This window comes from Desmodus rotundus, chromosome 5, assembly GCF_022682495.2.
Source record: "Desmodus rotundus isolate HL8 chromosome 5, HLdesRot8A.1, whole genome shotgun sequence".
Taxonomy (NCBI): Eukaryota; Metazoa; Chordata; class Mammalia; order Chiroptera; family Phyllostomidae; genus Desmodus; species Desmodus rotundus.
The window spans coordinates 5,003,494-5,022,112 of NC_071391.1; the positions used below are offsets into that span (position 1 = coordinate 5,003,494).

Consider the following 18,619-nt stretch of genomic DNA (forward strand, 5'->3'; position numbering starts at 1 on the left):
GCACGTCTCAGCCCCAACCCTCCCCGCATAGTCCAGACTCACCCGAAGGCAGCAGCTTCGCACATCTTGTGTATCATGTGCCCCTTGATTGCATCAGTTTCTCCTGGGCTTGATTTAATCTCACGTTGTTTCTACAGTAACGTGCCGTACGAGTGAGCAGCCCGGGAGCAGCAGGCTCCGCCATGCAGGCTAGGTGTGCAGGACACTAGACCACGTGGGTCTATGTAGGTGCCTCTGCGATGTTCCAACAACGACAGAATTGCCTAAGGAAGCATTTTTCTCTCTCTCTCTCTCTCTCTCTTTTTTAAAGATTTTATTTATTTATTTTTAGAGAGAGGGGAAGGGAGGGAGAAAGAGAGGGAGAGAAACATCGATGTGAAAGAGACACATCACAGGGTTGCCTCTCACACGCAACCCGACTGAGGATCGAACCCTCGACCTTCCACTCTGTGGGACGACGCCCAATCAGCCGAACCACAGCGGTCAGGGCCTATCTCCCTGTAATTTTCACTGAAGAGCACTGGTTACTCCTTTAAGCACATCTTTATTAATTTTTTGCCATTTGGGCCAATTTTTATGTGAGTTGGTTGTTTACATTCTTGTCCATTTGTCTGTTGGGTTTCTTGTCTTTTTCTTATTGACTGGCAGGAGGTCTTTGCTCACCGGGCCGCAGCCACCCATCAGTCAGCATCACCTCTGAGGGCCTTTGTGGGGCAGAAATCCGCGATATTGACATGGATCTGTAAATTTATTTTATTTTATTTTATCTTTTTATTGCAGTTGAAGCACAGTTGCCTCCACTCCCCCGCTCCCTGATCTGTAAATGTTTTGAGTAGCGGTCTGTGTTTTGGGTGTCTGAAGTCCCTCCCCCACCCCCGGTGGGCATTCTCCTATAATTTTGTCTGTGAGATTATGGTGCAACATCCGTGTTCAGAGTGCATGCCTTGTACTTCCCTTTTCTGTCGCTGTGCTCATCTCGTCTGAGTCACATGGGGAACTAACTGAGCAGCTTTCTCTCGTTCTCTGTCTCCAGAAACAACTTGTATAAGAGAAGGGCCATCTGTTCCTCGAAAGCCTGGTGGCACATCCCTGTAAGTGTCCCCGTCGGGGCTCTTTCACGTCGGAGTCTTAGGCTATGTTTTTATCTACTGGTATTGATCTGTTGAAGTTTGTTTATGTTTTTCTGCCAATTTTGGCATGTCATATTTTTCTGGGGAGGCATTCACTTTGATTAAGTTTGTATATTTACTAACATGCAATTATTTGTCATATTCTTTGATATTTCGATATTTTAAACTTTTGTGGGAGCTCCGGAGCCAGATCACGTAGGACCCTGGAATTGGCGTCGTGAACGTGACGGAAGGTGCGACAGGATATGGGGAGCGGCACCGGGTCCAACATAGCGGGAAGGAAGCTCCAAACTTAGCTGCTGCTGGCCAAGATCCAAATTTTAAAGATAGTAGAAAGAAATCATTTGTCACTCTTGAAACCCCTGGACCACTCAAGAGTATAAAGGGAGGGAGGGCAGATTCGGAAAGGGGAATTTTGTGAGGAGGGTCTTCTGAAAGAGCTGACGTCGCACTGAATTCCAGTACTGTCTTCAGAAGATGGCTGGGGGACTGCCTTCTAGTCCCAAATCCGGGGAGAAGTGCTTCGGGGAGATGCGTGGAGAGCTCGAGGCGGGCTTCCCAATGTCATGGCAGCCCATGGGGTGAAGGGTCCATGAGACCTCCACAAAAGGCTGTGGAACCCCACTGGGAACTGACCCTCGGGAGGGCAGCAGGTGGGCTTGCCCAAAGGGCTTCTGTTATCTGGTGGTGGGCGGGGGGTTACCCAACAGTGTGGGTCTGTGTGCACCAGTCCAAAGAAAACCAGAACCAGCCAAGAGGGAGGCCCTGCCCGCTTCCCAGGAGTGGTAGTCAAGGGGGCGGCTATAAAGGAGCCATAATAGCTCTCACAGGGTGAGAGCCTGCCTTAGCCTGATGCCACCCAGAGAGCAAGGTGCCGTCTTGACCAGGATGGAGGAAGAACCTTGCACCCACTTCTAGTCTGCTGACTTCCCTCCTTGTCCCGGGGTGTGTGTGTGGGGGGGGGTGGCAAATGGCTGGGGAAGTGGAGAGAGACTGTTGCATGGAGGTTAGAGGTTTAGCAGCTGCACAAAACTGAGCCTCCCTATAGAACCTGCCTGCTGGCTTCAGGGGGCCGCCGCGTGGCGAGGACACACGGCACAGAAAGTCGTCACTGCATTTAGGGGGCAGAGAAGGAGGTTTCCTTATGAACTTTAGAGGGACTTTGGGAGACAAAAGTAATCTTTTATTATATCCCATCAATCTGGTTTTGCCAAAGCAGCCATCACAGTGGAGAGTTTTAAGAGGGGCAGTAATATGAGCTGATCTGTGTTTTTAAAAGACCCCTCTCGCCCTGGCTGGTGTGGCTCAGTGGATTGCTCACTGGCCTGCAAACCAAAAGATTGCTGGTTCGACTCCCGGTCAGGGCACATGCCTGGGTTGTGGGCCAGTTGGAGGCACGTGAGAGGCAACCACGCATTGATGTTTCTTTCCCTTTCTTTCTCTCCCCCTCCCATCTCTCTGAAAATAAATAAATAAAATCTTTAAAAGATCCCCTAAATAAAATCTTGAAAAGACCCCCTCCGTCTGCTGCATAGAGATTAAACTGGAGGGCCGGGGTGAGAGGGTCTGCAGAACTTGGGCCAGGCAGGGCGGAGAGAGGGAAGAGGAGGGCCTGGAGACTGTGAGCCTGGACCAGCCATCACTTGTGGTCTGCTGGGAAGAAGGGAGCAAAGGGAGTTAGGGCTGCCAGCCAAGGGAAGAAAATGCTTCAAAGAGCAGGGAGTGACCAGCTGCGACAGGACCTACTGAGAGATCAAGGCAAGGTCGCCAGTCAACAACTAAATTGGGCAACATCCCTTGTTCCCTAGACCCGCATTCCAAGGCTCGGACCGGGCAGGCTCCTCCCAGACTCCGGCGGTGGCGGTGCGGCCGGGCTGTCCCCATCATCACTCAGTACCTCCCCACAGCGCCCAGTGGGAAACTTCCCCTTCGGAGCTAAAAGGAAAAGTTTAGGAAAAATTTTGCTAAGGTCTAGGAAAAACTTCCTTTCCCCCAGGGAACATGTAGACTGTGTCTTCTTTGGGGGTGGGGAGAGGGAGCTAACTTACTATGTCTCCCTTTTTTGCTTTGGCTTCCAGGAAGCTCAGAGTCAGTGTTTGTGACATTCAATTAACACAGCACCTTATAGACCTTTATGGGCTGCAGATTTATATATTCAATATTTAAGTTCTGATTTTCATTTTCTCTGTTTAATTGTGCTTTCGTGCTCTTGAGTCTCCAACTCTATTTTTATTTTGCCTTCCTTGTTCTCATTGGAAGCGACCTCAGCTGCACTGAGAAGGAGGCATGTACGCAAATTAATCCCACTCATTCAGCAAATACATGAAAATGTCTCGTACTACTCAGGTCCCTTTGGTTTGCAATTGACAGAACTAAATTAAGCCAAAAATGATAAAAATAAGTAACTGGCCGACTTTGCTAAGTCATAAAACCGTCAGGGATGTCGCTGACCTCAGCTTTGGCAGGAGGGAGGAACTCAAGTCCTTTCGCGTCTGTGTGTGTGCCTCACTCTTCCTCACTGAGTCTCTGTTTCTCTCTGTCCGCTTCAGAGTAGAGAGAGGACTCTTCCCACGTGGGGTAGAAAAGCCCCGGGGAAGGACGCTGACACGTCCTGCTCTGAGTCTTATGGCCACCTCTGAGCCACTCACAGGGACCTGGCAGGGAGGGCCTTTGACAGCAGTCCAGGTGGCACCACCTGCTTGGAGTAGGGGGAGCAGCTCTCTGAAGATGAGGGTGTGACTTGAGGTGGCCTGCAGTGAGAGGGCAGGGCAGACAAAACCTGCCTGCCACATCCCACCCCGCAGCCCACGCCAGTCCCTGGGAGACAGACACCCTGGAGATGCAGACGTGAATGAGAAAAGCCCCCTCCCCTCGGGATGGGCCTGGTCCTGTGGGGAGCTGAAGCACACACCCACAACTATAGTCCAGATCAGTGCATGGGAGGAACCTTGTAAAAGGGACCAAGGACTTGGGGCGTTCCGAGGAGTGAGAGGGGTTTCCGACTCTGGCCAGAAGTAACGTGGACTGAAATGATCCTTTTATCACAGACAATTAAGAAAGCGGAAAAAGTATAAGAAACAACCACTTTCAGATATTAGAAATCTGGCAGCACAGGGCTGTGAGCCCTGAGAGAAGGAAAGCAAATGAGGTGAGCCCTACCATTGCCTATCGGTCCCGGTCACTTCCATCTGCCCCCTGCCTAGAGGCAACATAATGGCCTCCCTGCAGTGCAGTCCCAATGGATGGGCTCTGCCAGCTTGCCTGAGTTAAGGAGACAGAGACTGGAGCTTGGAGAGGTGCAGTGCAGCTAGAATTTGAGGGGTAGGGTACCCAAGAGAGGAACCTGCATAGAGAAAGAGCTCAGACGCTGCAGAGAGCTCCCCCTGAGCTTTGAGGGGGTACTACTCTGCGCAGGCATGGGGGGATACCCCCAGACTAGAAATCTCTGTAAGGAGATAGTCTCCCGTCAGGGTAGAGAAATCTCACTGCACACACAGGACACTCAGTAGAGAACCCGAAAGGCCCTGCGTTAGAAGCGCGCCCAAAGCAGGCAGCCCTTAATAAAGTTACCCTGGTCCAGGCCCATCACTAAAAAGCTTGAAATGAATCTAGACGTGATCAAACTAATCCACTCGTAACAACTGAATTGCCAGGGAAAGTCTAACACTCTTTAAAGGAATTCAGTAAAATCCGATCAATGATGTAAAATTCACAATGTTGGGCATCCAATAAGAAATTAATATACATACAAAGAAGGAGAAAAATGTCATTAATAGCCAGGAGACAGTATCCGTCAGTAAAAACAAACCCAGAAGATGGGAATACTCTCCAAATTGATTCAACTCAAGCCCCATCAAAATCTCAGCTGCTTTCTACAGGAATTGACAAGCTGATCCTAAAATTATATGGAAAGTCAAGGGACCCAGAATACACAAACAATCCTGAAAAAGAACTAAGTTGGAAGAGTCACATTTCCCAATTACAAAACATAGTGTAAATCTACTACAATCAAGACGGTGTGGTACCGGCATTAAGACAGACATAGACATCAATGGAATAGAAAGTGAGAGTCCAGGAATAAGAGCTCTTACATTTATGGTCCATTGATTTTATTTTATTTTTAAATTTATTGATGAGAGAGGGAGAGGGATGGTAATTTTTTGTTCCACTTATTTATGCATTCATTGTTTGATTCTTTTTTTCTTTTTAAAGGTTTTATTTACTTATTTTTAGACAGAGGAGAAGGGAGGGAGAAAGAGAGGGAGAGAAACATCAGTGTGTGGTTGCCTCTTGCGTGCCCCTCACTGGGGACCTGGCCCGCAACCCAGGCATGTGCCCTGACTGGGAATTGAACTGGCAACCCTTCGGTTCGCAGGCCAGCACTCAATCCACTGAGCCATACCAGCCAGGACCATTGTTTGATTCTTGTATATCTTGTATGTGCCTTGACTGGGAATCAAACCCGCAACCTTGGCACATTGAGACGTTGCTATAACCAACGGAGCTGCCCGGCCAGGACCTATGTTCAACTGATTTTGAGACAGTCTGCCAAAACCATCCAATGGCAGAAGAAGAGCCTTTTCAGAAGATGATGCCGGAACAACTGGATTTCCACATGTAAAGGAATGAAGTGTGGAGCCTTACCTCACACCATATGCAAATATTAACTCAAAATGAACCACAGAATTAAAGGTAAGAGCCAAAACTCAGGGGGGGAAATGGGAATGACTTCAGATTTGGCAATGGTCTATTAGATATGACGCCACAAGCACTAATGACAAAAGAACAAATAGATAAGATTTCATGAAAATTAAAGACTTTTGTGTCTCAGTCCTGCCCAGGAGAAAGCCTGGGGCCTGGAGGCAGGGCGACCAGTGAGGAGTCTGTTGGGATATTCCAGGCAGCGAACGGTGGGAGATTGTTAACAATCAATCAACAGTGGGATCAGAATCTCCTCTGGAGATGAGCCCAGGGCATCAGTCACCTTCGAAGCTCCCCAGTGGCTCCAGTGCATGGCCAGCGTGAGAATTCCTGCTCTCACCAAAGGTCAAGTACAGAGGGCCCGGGACTAGTTTCCTTCACAGCCGAATGCCAGTGCCTAGAACGGAGCCTGGCACAAAACGGGTGACCAGCAGATCTCTGTAAATGGCAGGTAATGCTCACAACATCCCTATTGCCATGCCCATTTATAATAAGGAAACTGAGGCACAGGGAGGTTGGGTTATCTGCTAAAGTGCCCAGCTGTTAGGGGGGTCGTGCTAGAAGTAAAATACAAGCAGTGTCACCCCAGAGCCCACGACCTGACTGGGCGCCCTCCTCCCTTGAGTGTGGCAGCGAGATGGACCCCCAGGGGTCAGAGCACAGGAGTGATGAAGAGGAGCCTTCTGAGGAGAAGCAGAGGGTCCAGGCCCCTACCCTGTCATCTGCCCCTCCACCCCCAAGCTGCAGGGCTTCCTGCAACAGAAGAGGTGACAACTCCAGACAAAGGCGGTGGGCGGGGGCAGGAAACCCACGAGGCAGAAACAAAACTGGAAGAACTTAGGGGAAGGGGAAAGTGAAAGGAGCCCGGCCACCGGGACAGGGGCTGGGAAAGAACCTGTGGCTGGAAACCAGGGCAGCAGCCCCCACCACACACACAGGAACAAGGAAAGGGGGTACTCAAGTGGCCAGAGCCTCCGGCCTCCTCAAGCACCTACATGCAGGCACACTACCCTCCCCGGGCCCCGCCCCCACCCCGTTTTCTTTTCCTTCACAGCACTTACTGCCCCTGACATTAGCTGTAGGTGTGTTTGTTGGCAGCCGGTCCCTTGCCACCTAGCATGGAAGCCCTGCAGGAGCTCTCCCGTTCTTCCTTTCTCCGCGCTCCTCCCCCAGAGTCCAGAACATCACCCGCCACAGAGAAGGTGCTCAGGGAACATTTGTCGAGTGAGCGAACCAAGAAAGCACATGTGACCCCAGGCACACTGCAGGGCCGCTGTGTGCCTGCCCTCTCTAGGCACTATCCAGGGGATACATTGGTTTAGCCCACTCTAAAAGACAATGGCAAGAGTTTTTAGTTTCTTCTTTGAACATGGGGTATCTAGACTTAAGCAGTCCGTGCTCCTTGGTTTGGGGCACTCCATGCATCACACAGGTTCCCCCAAACCTCCCTTTAACATGGACTTTCTCTTTCAGCCCATCCCCAATCCTCTTCCTGCTCCCCCGCCCCCGACTCTTGTGTGTTGAACATACACCCTTCCAAATGGAGGCCCGTTGATGGGTGCTCACTGGGTGCTGTGCTGAGCACTCGGTGTCATCTCTCCTGTAACCATCACCCGTCCCTGAAAGGGGCACTGTTCTCGTCGCCACTTGACAGATGAGGAAACAGGCGCGGACAGCTTCAGTGGCGTGCTCAAGGCCCCAGAGTCAGTGGCAGAAATGCACCGCTCACTGTGCTGGTCTGTGTTTGGGTTGTGGACCCGCTGTGCTGCGGATCTTGTTCTGTCTTTCTCTGTTCTTCACTCAACGTGTGCGTTTGAGCATGGTCCGCGTTTCCGTCTGCCACATGCTCCCCAGTGACGGACACCTCCAGCCTCCCACTCTTGGCCACCTCAAGCCACACCTAAGACGTGTCTTTCCATTCGTGATGTTTTACCAAGGAGCGGAACTGCCAGGGGGCACTTAGCTGCTAAGCTGCCCTTTCAAAGGCCCCTCTAGTGTACATTCCCACCCCAGACACCGGACTCCCAGTGGCCGGCTCCCCTCCAGCGATCGGTTTATCTGACTTCTATTCCTGCCAACCTGGTGCGTGTCATGTGGGACCTTGTATTTTCCTTTTTTTTTTTTTTTAAAGATTTTATTTATTTACTTTCTAGAGAGAGGGGAAGGGATGGAGAAAGGGAGAGAAGCACCAATGTGTGGTTGCCTCTCGCGTGCCCCCAGCTAGGAACCCGGCCCACAACCCAGGCACATGCCCCGACTGGGAATCGAACCAGTGACCCCTTGAATCAAACCAGTGACCCCTTGGTTAGCAGGCTGGCACTCAGTCCACTGAGCCACTCAGCCAGGGTGGACCTTGGGTTTTCCTTTGCAGCTCTGAGTACTGCGGTGGGTGCAGAAGTCTTACGTGAACATGGGTGCACACACAGAATAGGAAGGGTGTGATTTCACAATAAAGATAGCTCACTCTGATGGTGGAGGGTCAGCATCGCACAGCCCCTGACCCACCCCCTGACCAGCTGCAGGGAGCCCCCTGAGAGAGTCCAGAGCCACCTGCCACTCTCACCAAAAGCTGAACTCTAAGAGAGGAGGCACCAGGCCCCCGTGACCCAGGCGCCATTCCTCTGCCACAGGGCTCATAGCCTAGAAGGGTGGGAACTTGGTCGCCTCCGTGTCCTGGAGCCAAGCCTAGGGAACCTGAGAAGAGATGGGAGTGGGGAGCCTCAGAGAGAGGAGTTTGTTAGCTCCACCCACACATACCCTGGACCCCCTGCCCCCCAGGCCTGCACACAAGCGCCAGCCAGCCTCTGAGCCAGGGAGCAAACTCAGACCACTGCTCTCACATTCAGAGCCTCAGTTCCCTCCGCCCCGCGCCCCCCCCCCCCCCCCCCCCGTTGTAAAACGAGGGCAGTGACACCTCTGCTAGAAGAGGGCCACACACTCACCCTGCTCAGGGACCATGCGGGGCGCTGTCGATAGCCCCAGCTGACAGGTGTGGAAGCGGCAGCCTAGAGAGGAGAAGAGGTGAGCCCACGCAGGGCCCACAGCCAATCCCACTCACACCTCCAGGCCAGCAAGATCACTCCACCCTTCAGCTCTCCTTCCTCCCCACCTCCTCCCCCTGCCCCTGGGGTGGGTGTTGGGGAGCAGCTCCTACACAGACACCACTACCTTCTTCCCTCCCACGGAGGTCTGGGGCTCTGAGGGGCTGGCAGTGGCACAGGATACCCCTCGCCAAGGCAGGCCGAGGAGTCGGCTGGCGGCTCCCGAGCGGGGCCCCTGCGTGGTGCCTGAGGAAGCAGGAGTCAGGGGAGCACAGAGGGAAACCCAACAGAGTCACGTCTCAACGCTCCAGGCCTTTTCCCAGTGACTGCTCTGCCTGCAGCCCTCCGCCCACAGAGAGCTGTGTGGCCGCCTGTCTTCCCCGAATGGGCCTTCCTACTTAAACCTCACCTTCTCAGCGTCTCCCCTGAATCCCCTATAGAATGGCTGGGGCCGTTCCTCCTGCCAGGGCTCCCCACTCCTCCCTTATTATGATCTATTTTCCCCACCGTATCATCCTATTTAACTTCTTTGTCTCTCCCCATCAGAAACAAACTCCAAGAATTTTGCTCCCACAATTGCCACTACCTGGAAGTGTCTGCTGTGTAATAGGGTCTCAATAGATAAATTCAAATTTTATGATATCATAAAAGTGCATACATCTTAAGTGTGCAGCTTAATATAATTTTATACCAAACCGCCACCCATTTCAAAGTATAGAGCCTTTCCAGAAGGTTCCCTCATGCACCTCCCGGTCTATCTCCACCCTGGAAGTGACCATTATTCTCACTTCCATCACCGTGAATTAGTTTCACCTGCCCCTGAACTTCATGTAAATGAACGTTCTCACACTGGTACTCTTACGTTTGGCTTCTTTTGCTCAGCATAACATCTACAGGGTTCATCCACGATGTTCCATGTAAGGCTGGTCCGTTCTTTATGGCTGTTCTGTTAAACAACATTCTACTCCTGCCTCGCCCACACTCTGCTTGACGGGCATTTGGCTTGTTTCCATTTGGGGGACTATGAGCTTTCTCACAGGTGTCTTGTGGCGGACGTGTGCCTAGCAGTGGGACTGCTGTGTCACAGGGAAGCATATGTCAATAGGCTCAGTGAGAAACTGTTTCTAAGGTGGTGGCACCAATTGACAGTCCCGTCAGCCATGTGAGTTTGGGAGCTGCCACCTCCTCCCCAGCACTGGACGATGTCAGACTGCTTAGTTCCCGGCTTCTGGAGGGTGACGGAGCATCTCATTTCCTTGCTGAGTGATGGTGTCGGGTGCTCAGTTTGCTGGCTGAATCCTCAGATGGGCTGTGGAGGCAGACTTTCCACTTGGCAGGGATGGTGGGCCAATACCCTGCAATGAAGGTCAAGGTCCTCGACTCCCACACTGGCCTCAAAAGCTGCCCTATCTCACACACTGGTCACACTCACACCCTAGGGTGCAACCGAGGCTGGCTAGGCATTCAGATACGACGTGACCTGAGGCTCAGGGCTCTTCAATGGATAGAGAATAAAGACAGAGCCCAGCTAGTGTAGCTCAGTGGATTGAATGCTGGCCTGTGGAGCAAGGGGTCGCCGGCTTGATTCCCAGTCAGGGCACATGCCTGGGGTGCGGGCCAGGTCCCCACTGACGGGCACACAAGAGGTAACCATACATTGATGTTTCTCTCCCTTTCCCTTTCTCTCTCCCTTCCCCTCTAAAAATAAAATCCTTTAAAAAAGAAAGAAAGAAAGAAAGAAAAATTCACCAGGTTCCCAATTCACCAAGTTCCCAGGTGGAGCTCTGCAGATGGGGTATTCACAGACTGCACCCCGTGCACTGCCGGGGGAAGCCTACAGGGCAGGGCTATCTTGCCCCACTCCCAGGAGGCACCCAGAGGCTGCCCAGGCCCCGTCCTCTGACCAGAAAGCTGTACCCCTACCACTTGGCCAAGGCCAAGCCAGGCCCTTCCCAACGGCCTGTGAGGTCCTACAAGGTCCTGCAGCAGAAACCGGGCGCCTGGCCATCCCACCCCCACCTACACCTCCTCGAGACTTTTGCCTGCACGAAGGTGCTCTCTGCACCCTGGCCTCCCTACTTCCCACAGACATCACCCAGCCCTGTCATCCTGAGTTCAGAATCTCGCCTTTTAGACTGACCCCAGCAGCAGGCTCACAGGGTCTCGCCCTCTCCCACCGCCGTCCGTCACGGCACCTCAGTGAGCTCTCCACTCTGGGCCCAGGTGCCCACGGTCCCTGGGCCTGAGCCCCACTTATGCCAGAGAAACCACTCCGCTCCTGGGCCCATGGGGACCACCCACCTTCATGGACCCTGTCAGCCAGAGCTCTTCCAGCTCCCAGGATCAGAAACCCAGCTGACTTTAAGGGGGGGAATGTTTACTGGCTCACGTGACCAACAAGCCTAAGGTATACAGGCTTCAGACAGGCGGTCAGATGTCACCCGACGTCGCGACTCTGAGCCTGCTGGTGCTACTGTGCTGACCCTATATTCAGTCAGGACCGCCCCTCAGGGTCAGAAGCAGCTTCTAGCAGCACCCAGCCTTCGTTCCACCAGCTTTGCCTCCCCAGTGTGGCCACAATCACCCTCACCTGGGCCTTTGAGAGGGTTTCCTGCTGTCCCCCAGGCCACAGGGAAGCCAGTGATCATGCCAAAACCCTTTCCCAACGGTCCCACCTAAAATCCCAGTGGTCACGACCTGCCTGCACTTCTCACTGTGACCAGAGTGTGGTGGCGCTGTGACTGGCCAGGCTGGTGCCATGTGCCCATCCATATACCCCAGGGAGTGGGGTCTGCCACACACACCTCAGGCTGAGCAGAGGAGAGGTGGTTCCCCAAAAGGTGCCACTGCACCCAGAACACGAGCAGATGAGAGGCAGCCAGGACCCACGTGCCAGCAGCCTCCCATTTCACAGAAGTCAGACACCTCAGGACCGCAATCCTGCCACCTAAACCCACTCACCCCACTCTCCCCCGTCAGGCGGGGGCTGCCTCAGACACCCCCTCCTCACTGCATTAATTCTCCCCCATCCTCTCCCTTCACCCCTCCAGCACTACAAGCTTCCCTTCCTGACATCTTAAAAACAGAAACAAACCCTCCCTGCCTCCTTGCCCTGGGCCACTGCCCTCATCTCTGTCACAGCCCCGAGTTGCTGCTGCTCACGTTTCTCACCTCCAGCTCTGCCCCACTCCTCGCCACCCACAGAGCCACGGAGGCCACTCTGGCAAGGCTTCCCTAAAGCCTGCAAGGTGTCCTGGCACTCAGCTGGCCTCTCCCTCCTCCCAGCACCCCTGCATGGGCACCACCAGTGGCTCCGGTAGAGGGAGAGCCCTGGGTCTGGCTGTTCTTCGGTCTCCTTTGGTGGACTGCCCCTCTCTGCAGTGTGAGGTCCCCTCCTCTCTAGGCCTGAGGTGTCCAAGGAACTCTTCTGCACCTCTCCTCAGCTGCCCCAGCCACCCCAGGTTCCTCAGAGCCTAACTTATAATTCTCAGGCTGAATCCTGCTCTTCCTCTTGTGTCCCCAGCTAGAAAAGGCCCCTGCCCAAGTGGCTGCAGAAAGAAAGCTGAGAGTCCTCGAGGGTTCCCTCCCTCTCAGCCCACGTCCAGTCAGCCGCCAGCGCCCTTGAGTTGGTGCACGTCCGGCCACTGCTGCCTAGGCCTCCTGCCCGGACTCACGGAGCCTTTGCGCCCTGAAAGCAATCTGCCTTGGGGACACTGCAGCTCCGGGGCTGCTCCAAAACAGGCACAGACTGAGCTCCGGTGTCACTTCCCTGCACAGGTCTCCGAGGCCCTGCACCACCTCACCTGCCTATGCTCCCCCCACCCCTCCCCCACCCCTCACAGCAGCAGGCGGAGCACCACAGTTCCTATTGCTCGTCCTGTCCATCCCTCGCCGTAGCCCATGGGGCGGGGTGGGGTGGGGGGCAGAATGGTCTCCATCAGAGAGATAAGAAGAGGCTGCTCAGAGAAGGGTGGAACCTGCCCAGGGTCACACAACACGATACAGGTTGTCCCCCTGCATGACTGGCACCTGCTGGCTCAGGCCCTGTACCACTCCGCCCACCTTCTTTCCATCGGCACCCCAGGTCCTGCCCTGGCAGACCCACGGCCTCTAGCCCCTCCCTTCACTCAGCCGCGGCCCACCCACCACTGCTCAGTGTGGGGAAGTCAGGCAGATAGATGGGAAGGTGGCCACGAAGCCCTGGACAGAGGATGGGACAGACACGAATGTTCCCTTTTATTTTTTTAATAAATTTAAGAACAGCTCTCCTCCCCCCAGAACAACTAAAATCAACTAAAAGGGGGTGTGGCCTGGGGGGCAGAGGGCGCTAGGAGTCATAGTCCTCTTCGTCCTCTGCATCCGGTGCTGAGGGGCCCGCGGGTGCTGGGGGCAGAGGCAGAGTCGAGGTGAAGGGCATGAAAGGTGTTGGGGGGCTGCAGGGCAGAAAGTAGGAGAGGAAGGTCAGGTCACTCTCCAGTGCCCACTGAGCCCCACCCCACCCTCCACACAGGCAGCACGGAGCCCACGCTCTCTGAACCAAATGGGCCAAGCCCAGGTCCCACAGCCCCCACCCAGGCCCCATCCACCACCCTCGCCAAGGAGGAAGGGCCCTTCTGAGGGCACAGCCTCTTGTCTTTAAGCCCTCCTCATCTCCTCCCTTCCCGTTCCCCAGATCTGCCACGATCAACAGAAGCAAATGGCCAGGGAGGTTGGAGGAACAGGTCTGCTGGTCCCCTCCTGGGGCCACTGAGCTGCTTACCTCTGAAAGTGGGCAGGGGGGTGGCTGGACTGGGGTGGGGCCTGTGGTGTCTCCTCTTCCCCATCAGTGTCAGTGTCCTCAGACTCATCCTGGGGGCAAGGCAGGAGTCAGAGATGACAAGAAGGGCATGGACCCATCACTGGAAAGCCTAGACCCATAGAGTGGCAGGGACAGGAGGGTGACCTCCACAGTCCCCACTTACACACAAAGCAAATGAGGTAAAAAGAGGTCACAGGTGAGGATGAGATCAGGCCTCCAGGCAGCTTGGAGGAGCAGGATAGAGGGCTGGGGGCCTCACTCACCTCCTGCTCCGAATCTGTCCCGGACAGCTTCTTGTCTTTGCCTTTGCTTCCCATCCCACCATTCTTCCGGCTGCTGCCACCTGGCTTCCGGCCCCTTTGGGAAGGTACAGTCCATCTCCCTGCTCCTTCACCACCCCCAGCCACCTCCAACCCCTGTGGCCTTGGCCTTCTACACTTAGACACTTGGCCCTGGCTCCCCACCTGCGGGCACCCTTGTCCCCGTCCATGTGGTTGTCTTCCCCATCCCCCTGCATGTCAGGCACTGATGCTACCAGGTCCTTCAAGAAGTCAAACTGCTGCTCCAGCTCAATGCACTGCTTCCTGAAAGAGGCGGGGAGGGGATGGCATTTGGCAGGGCCCAGATGTCTGGGCTCTCAGCAATGGGCAGCAAGAAGCTCTGGATGTCAGAAGAATGGAGCCTGGAAAACCTCCACCCCATCTCCACCATCAGACCTCGCCTCTTTGCTGTAATGCCCAACCCCTTCTCTCCGAGACCAAACCCACCAGCCTCTAAGGCCTTGCTGATCTCCCAGTCGTCTCCCACCTGCAGCCTCCCGGCCCTGGGGCCCGACTAGGGCACAGCCTCTCTTAAGCGTGTGAACTTCTGGGGCAGAGCCCCACAGGGCCCTTTCATCTCCACGGCCACTTACAAGTGGGATGTGGTCATGGTCTTGGCGTTTCGGGACTGGGTCACCTGGCAGGCCTTCTTCAAAAGCGACTCCAGGAAGAGCTCAAGCGCCCGGGCTCAGGGACGTCAAGGAGAACGCAGGAGTGGGGTCTCAGCCCACACCGGGCAACCCCGGGCTGCCTCCCTCCCCCACATCCCTCGACCCCGCCGGCCCCTGACAGGATACAGATGATGACAGGCACAGCCGCCGCCACCTTTCCAATCTCTTCGTCCGTCTGCATTATCTTCTTGATCCGCGCCTGGGGAGGAGGCAGAGAGCTCGGACCTCGTCGCCCCTAACCCAGAGAAGTATTGGGGAAGCGAGGGGGTACCCCGGGGGAAAAGGGGGCGGGGGGCACCGCTGTGGGGAGGGCCGAGAAGGGGGCGGGGCGTCTGGGCCCCAGAACACTGCGGTGCGCCCGCCCTCAAGCAGGGCCTGGGCTCGAGCCTCCCGGGAGCCGGACCCTCTCCTCACGGCCCCGACCACGTGCTCACCGGCGGGAACCGCGCGTTGTACTTCTTCTTCTTGCTCGGCATCTCCGGGACTCTCGCCGCGCCGGGCCCAGCGCCGCCGCCAGCAGCCTCCCGGCCCCGGGGCCTGCTCGCCGCCCGCCTGCCGAGGTTCCCCTGGGTCCTGGTGCCGCCGGCTCCGCCCCCGCCTCTCCCCACGGGGTCCTAGCGCCGCAGGTAGGGACGCCGCTCACAGGGCAAGACTGCCCTCCCTCGGAGCCTCCCAGGCGGTGCGCGTCAGCCCGTGACAGCACCGACACTCCTGCCGGTTCCCGCGGCCAGAAGAGCGAACGTTGGCCCCGCCCCCCGCGGACGCGCCCCTCCCCGGTTCCCTCTGGCCCCGCCCCTGAGGTCAACACCGGCCCCGCCTCTTCCCTGACAGGCCCCGCCCCGCGGCGCGGCTGCGGCGGCCCGGTGGTCCCGCCCTGTGCTGCTCCTGTCTATAAAGTTGTTGAGGCGGCGGGGCGCTAAGATGGCGGCGGCCGTGGCGGGGGTGGGGCGCGGCGGCGGTGGCGCGGAGCCCCGGCAGGAGCGGAGCCGGGCTCGGAGCTGGGCCGGTGCCGAGCGCAGCGAAGGCCGAAGGTGACGGCAGGGCGGCGGGAGGGGGCAGGGCCGGGCGGGGACCTAGCTCTGGCCGTGGGAGCTAGTGGCGGGGGCGCGGCCCTCCCGTAGGCTCTAATAAGCCTGAGTTCAAACCCGAGCATCGCCCTCCAGGCCTCGGACCCGTCATTGCCTTTTCTGGGCCTCAGTGTCCTCATTTTTAAGTGGGCTGTATAACGCCCGCCCAGGAGGCCTGGCCCTGTAGGGCCTGCCTCGGTGCTGCGCGAACGAGGGCTCCTTTGCCTCCTTGCATTAAATGCCAGCGTTCTGGATACTTGCCAGTCACTGGCAGGGCCAGGAAGGGTAGCTGGGCCAATTGCTCCCGCACCTGAATTAACATTTGGCCCCTATCTCTCACCATAGGTGTGATCTTGGGTAAGACCCTTCTCAGCGAGCTTCATTTTTCTGTAATTCAGGGAGAGTAGTAATAACATTATTGTCTGCAGCACTGTGAATCAGGAACAATTGTTACCATTGTAAATATGAGGCAGCTGAGGCACAGGGACATTTAGCCTTGCCAAAAGCCACACAGTTTAGTTTGGTGCCTGACACCCACTAGGGCCCAGCAAGCTGGAGATCGGCTGTGAACCCTAATTCGGTTCCCTCATAGCAGGATAGAGCCAGGTGAGGAGCTGGAGGAGGAGGACTCTCCAGGTGGCCGTGAGGATGGCTTCACTGCTGAACACCTGGCCGCGGAGGCCATGGCAGCTGACATGGACCCCTGGTTAGTGTTTGATGCACGCACCACACCTGCCTCCGAGCTGGATGCCTGGTTGGCCAAGTACCCACCATCCCAAGTTACCCGGTATGGGGACCCCAACTCGCCCAACTCTGAGCCGGTGGGCTGGATTGCAGCCTATGGGCAGGGCTACATACCCAACTCTGGCGACGTGCAGGGCCTGCAGGCAGCCTGGGAGGCTCTGCAGACCAGTGGGCGGCCCATCACACCAGCCACTCTGCGCCAGCTGGCCATCACCCACCACGTGCTCTCAGGCAAGTGGCTGATGCACCTGGCACCTGGCTTCAAGCTGGACCACGCCTGGGCTGGCATTGCTCGGGCTGTGGTCGAGGGCCGGCTTCAGGTGGCCAAGGTGAGCCCACGGGCCAAGGAGGGCGGGCGCCAGGTCATCTGCGTGTACACGGATGACTTCACGGACCGCTTGGGTGTGCTGGAGGCAGATGCTGCCATCCGTGCGGCAGGCATCAAGTGCCTGCTCACCTACAAGCCCGATGTCTACACCTACCTGGGCATCTACCGGGCCAACCGCTGGCACCTCTGCCCCACTCTCTATGAGAGCCGTTTCCAGCTAGGGGGCAGTGCTCGTGGCTCCCGTGTGCTGGACCGAGCCAACAATGTGGAACTGACCTAGTAGGGCCACTCGTGGAAGACAACCCTTTGCGCCCCCTGCTAGGGATGGATCCTCCTCCCATCTTCCTCTTCCCTGTCTCAACGAGGCCAAGTCCCCCAGCTTTGAGGACTAGGTCACTCTGGAACTGCCTGCATCTTCAATACCCTTGAACTTCTGCCCTCTGTTCAGGGCTGACTGGAGTCCCCATCATCTGGAGGCTCTGGCTCTCTGAGGGCTGGACCCTCAGCCTCTCTGCTGCTGCTCCCCTCTGGCATCCAGGACCTCAGTCTGGGTGCCGACACCCAGGAGAAGAACCTTCCTTGGCCACCCTCATCTTTGGGTATCCCTTTCCCTCCTGCAGCCCTCCCCCTTCTGCTCTTTCTCCCTCACAAGAGAGAAAACAAGAAAACTTAGTGCTTCCAGACCTCCTTGGAGCCTTCATGGTCCAGGGCACAGAGGCCTGCAGGCCTGAGCATGCCATTTTTTTGGATGGGGCAGCAATTTGTACCCACTCAGCCTCTGGCAAAGAAGGAGGATGCCAGGGCCATGGACATGGGGTCTGCCTGTCCCTGTCACCTCACAGCCTGTACCACCTTCCTGCCTTCCTTCACCACCTTGTCATGTGCCTGCTATTGGCATTTAAATAAAACCCAACTTGGGCCTGTGTTTTGAGTGGTTTTTAAAGTACTGTGCTGGTGGTTCCCTGCTTTGGTTGCTGGAGAGAGGCAGGGCTAAGAGAGACGGCCTCTCTGCCCTGACGGGGCCCCAGTAAGAAGATGCACCTCGCTGCCAAGGCTGGGAACCTCTCTGAGCACCTCTGCAAAGTCAGCCCTGCTTTCCCTTGTACTAGAGAACCCCAGTTGGTTTCTTGGTGATTTCCCATAAATCCAGGGGCTTGGCCCAGCAAAGTTGAAGGGCCATTGCTAGCCCACAGGGTGTACTTATTACGCCTGTTAGAGAAAGGTGCCCTCTTGGTCCTGGCAGTTCTAGGTCAGAGCACGTGGTCTGGTGAACAGAGGATGGATGGGCTGGACGTGCTTGTGCTGTGGACAACCTGCACCAGAGGTGGCCCTGGGAGCCCTCCTGTTTATCCTCACCTCTCCACTTCCCTGACCGTCACTGGACAATTTGCAAAGCACTTCCAAGTGCATTATTTAATTCTTACAACCTGTTTAAAGGAGGTGTCAGCACCTTTCTGTAGTCAAGGAAATTGAAGCCAAGAGGGGAAGGAAGCACCCTCAGGGCAGTGTGGTGAGCCAGGTGGGGCTAGAACTTGCACCCAGCTCCCTGCCACCTCCTCAGGCAGAATGAGGTCCCTGGCCTCATATGCAGTGAGCTCTTCACAGCCCACCAGGCACATTCTCTCACGTGATCCACTGGGCCATCCCACTCGGCTGAGGCTGTTGTAGCCTTAGAGCCTGGCTCTGCACCCTCCCAACCCCTGGCCTTGGCCTTGGTTGGAGGCCAGGTTGTCTGGCAGGAAGCCCCTTGGGACACTGCTCTCGTGCGGGAGCTGACTCAGCCTCCAGCAGCCTCACCAAATTGGAATTTGGAGCAGGG

General features: G+C 55.9%; 2 protein-coding genes across 3 annotated transcripts; one reads left to right on the plus strand and one right to left on the minus strand.

The window, feature by feature from the left end:
- Positions 1-13,084: 13,084 nt before the first annotated feature.
- DRAP1 (DR1 associated protein 1) lies at positions 13,085-15,390 on the minus strand. The gene is made up of 7 exons (XM_053925454.1): positions 15,096-15,390; positions 14,788-14,860; positions 14,584-14,677; positions 14,135-14,254; positions 13,934-14,027; positions 13,632-13,720; positions 13,085-13,305 (listed from the first exon to the last, which is right to left on the minus strand). The coding sequence occupies exons 1-7, from the start codon at positions 15,135-15,137 to the stop codon at positions 13,200-13,202; spliced, it is 618 nt and encodes a 205-aa protein (XP_053781429.1). The 5' UTR covers positions 15,138-15,390; the 3' UTR covers positions 13,085-13,199.
- Positions 15,391-15,487: 97 nt separating this feature from the next.
- Positions 15,488-17,725, plus strand: C5H11orf68 (chromosome 5 C11orf68 homolog). Of its 2 annotated transcripts, none has more exons than XM_053925453.1 (2): positions 15,488-15,692; positions 16,321-17,725. In XM_053925453.1, exons 1-2 carry the CDS (start codon positions 15,583-15,585, stop codon positions 17,078-17,080), a joined length of 870 nt encoding a protein of 289 aa, XP_053781428.1. In that variant the 5' UTR covers positions 15,488-15,582; the 3' UTR covers positions 17,081-17,725. The 2 variants fall into 2 exon arrangements, with proteins under 2 accessions (XP_053781428.1, XP_024429908.2); XM_024574140.3 differs by having other exon boundaries at positions 15,492-15,692; positions 16,324-17,725.
- The last annotated feature ends 894 nt before the right edge of the window (positions 17,726-18,619 follow it).

Excerpts from the sequence above, each read along its gene's own strand:
- DRAP1 (XM_053925454.1), bottom strand. The coding sequence starts at position 15,137 with ATGCCGAGCAAGAAGAAGAAGTACAACGCGCGGTTCCCGCCG. Across the intron at positions 14,678-14,787 it reads GGCTGTGCCTGTCATCATCT|CCCGGGCGCTTGAGCTCTTC; the intron begins GTATCCTGTCAG and ends GACGTCCCTGAG. Across the intron at positions 13,306-13,631 it reads CCCCCTGCCCACTTTCAGAG|CCCCCCAACACCTTTCATGC; the intron begins GTAAGCAGCTCA and ends TCTGCCCTGCAG.
- C5H11orf68 (XM_053925453.1), top strand. The coding sequence starts at position 15,583 with ATGGCGGCGGCCGTGGCGGGGGTGGGGCGCGGCGGCGGTGGCGCGGAG. Across the intron at positions 15,693-16,320 it reads GAGCGCAGCGAAGGCCGAAG|CAGGATAGAGCCAGGTGAGG; the intron begins GTGACGGCAGGG and ends GTTCCCTCATAG.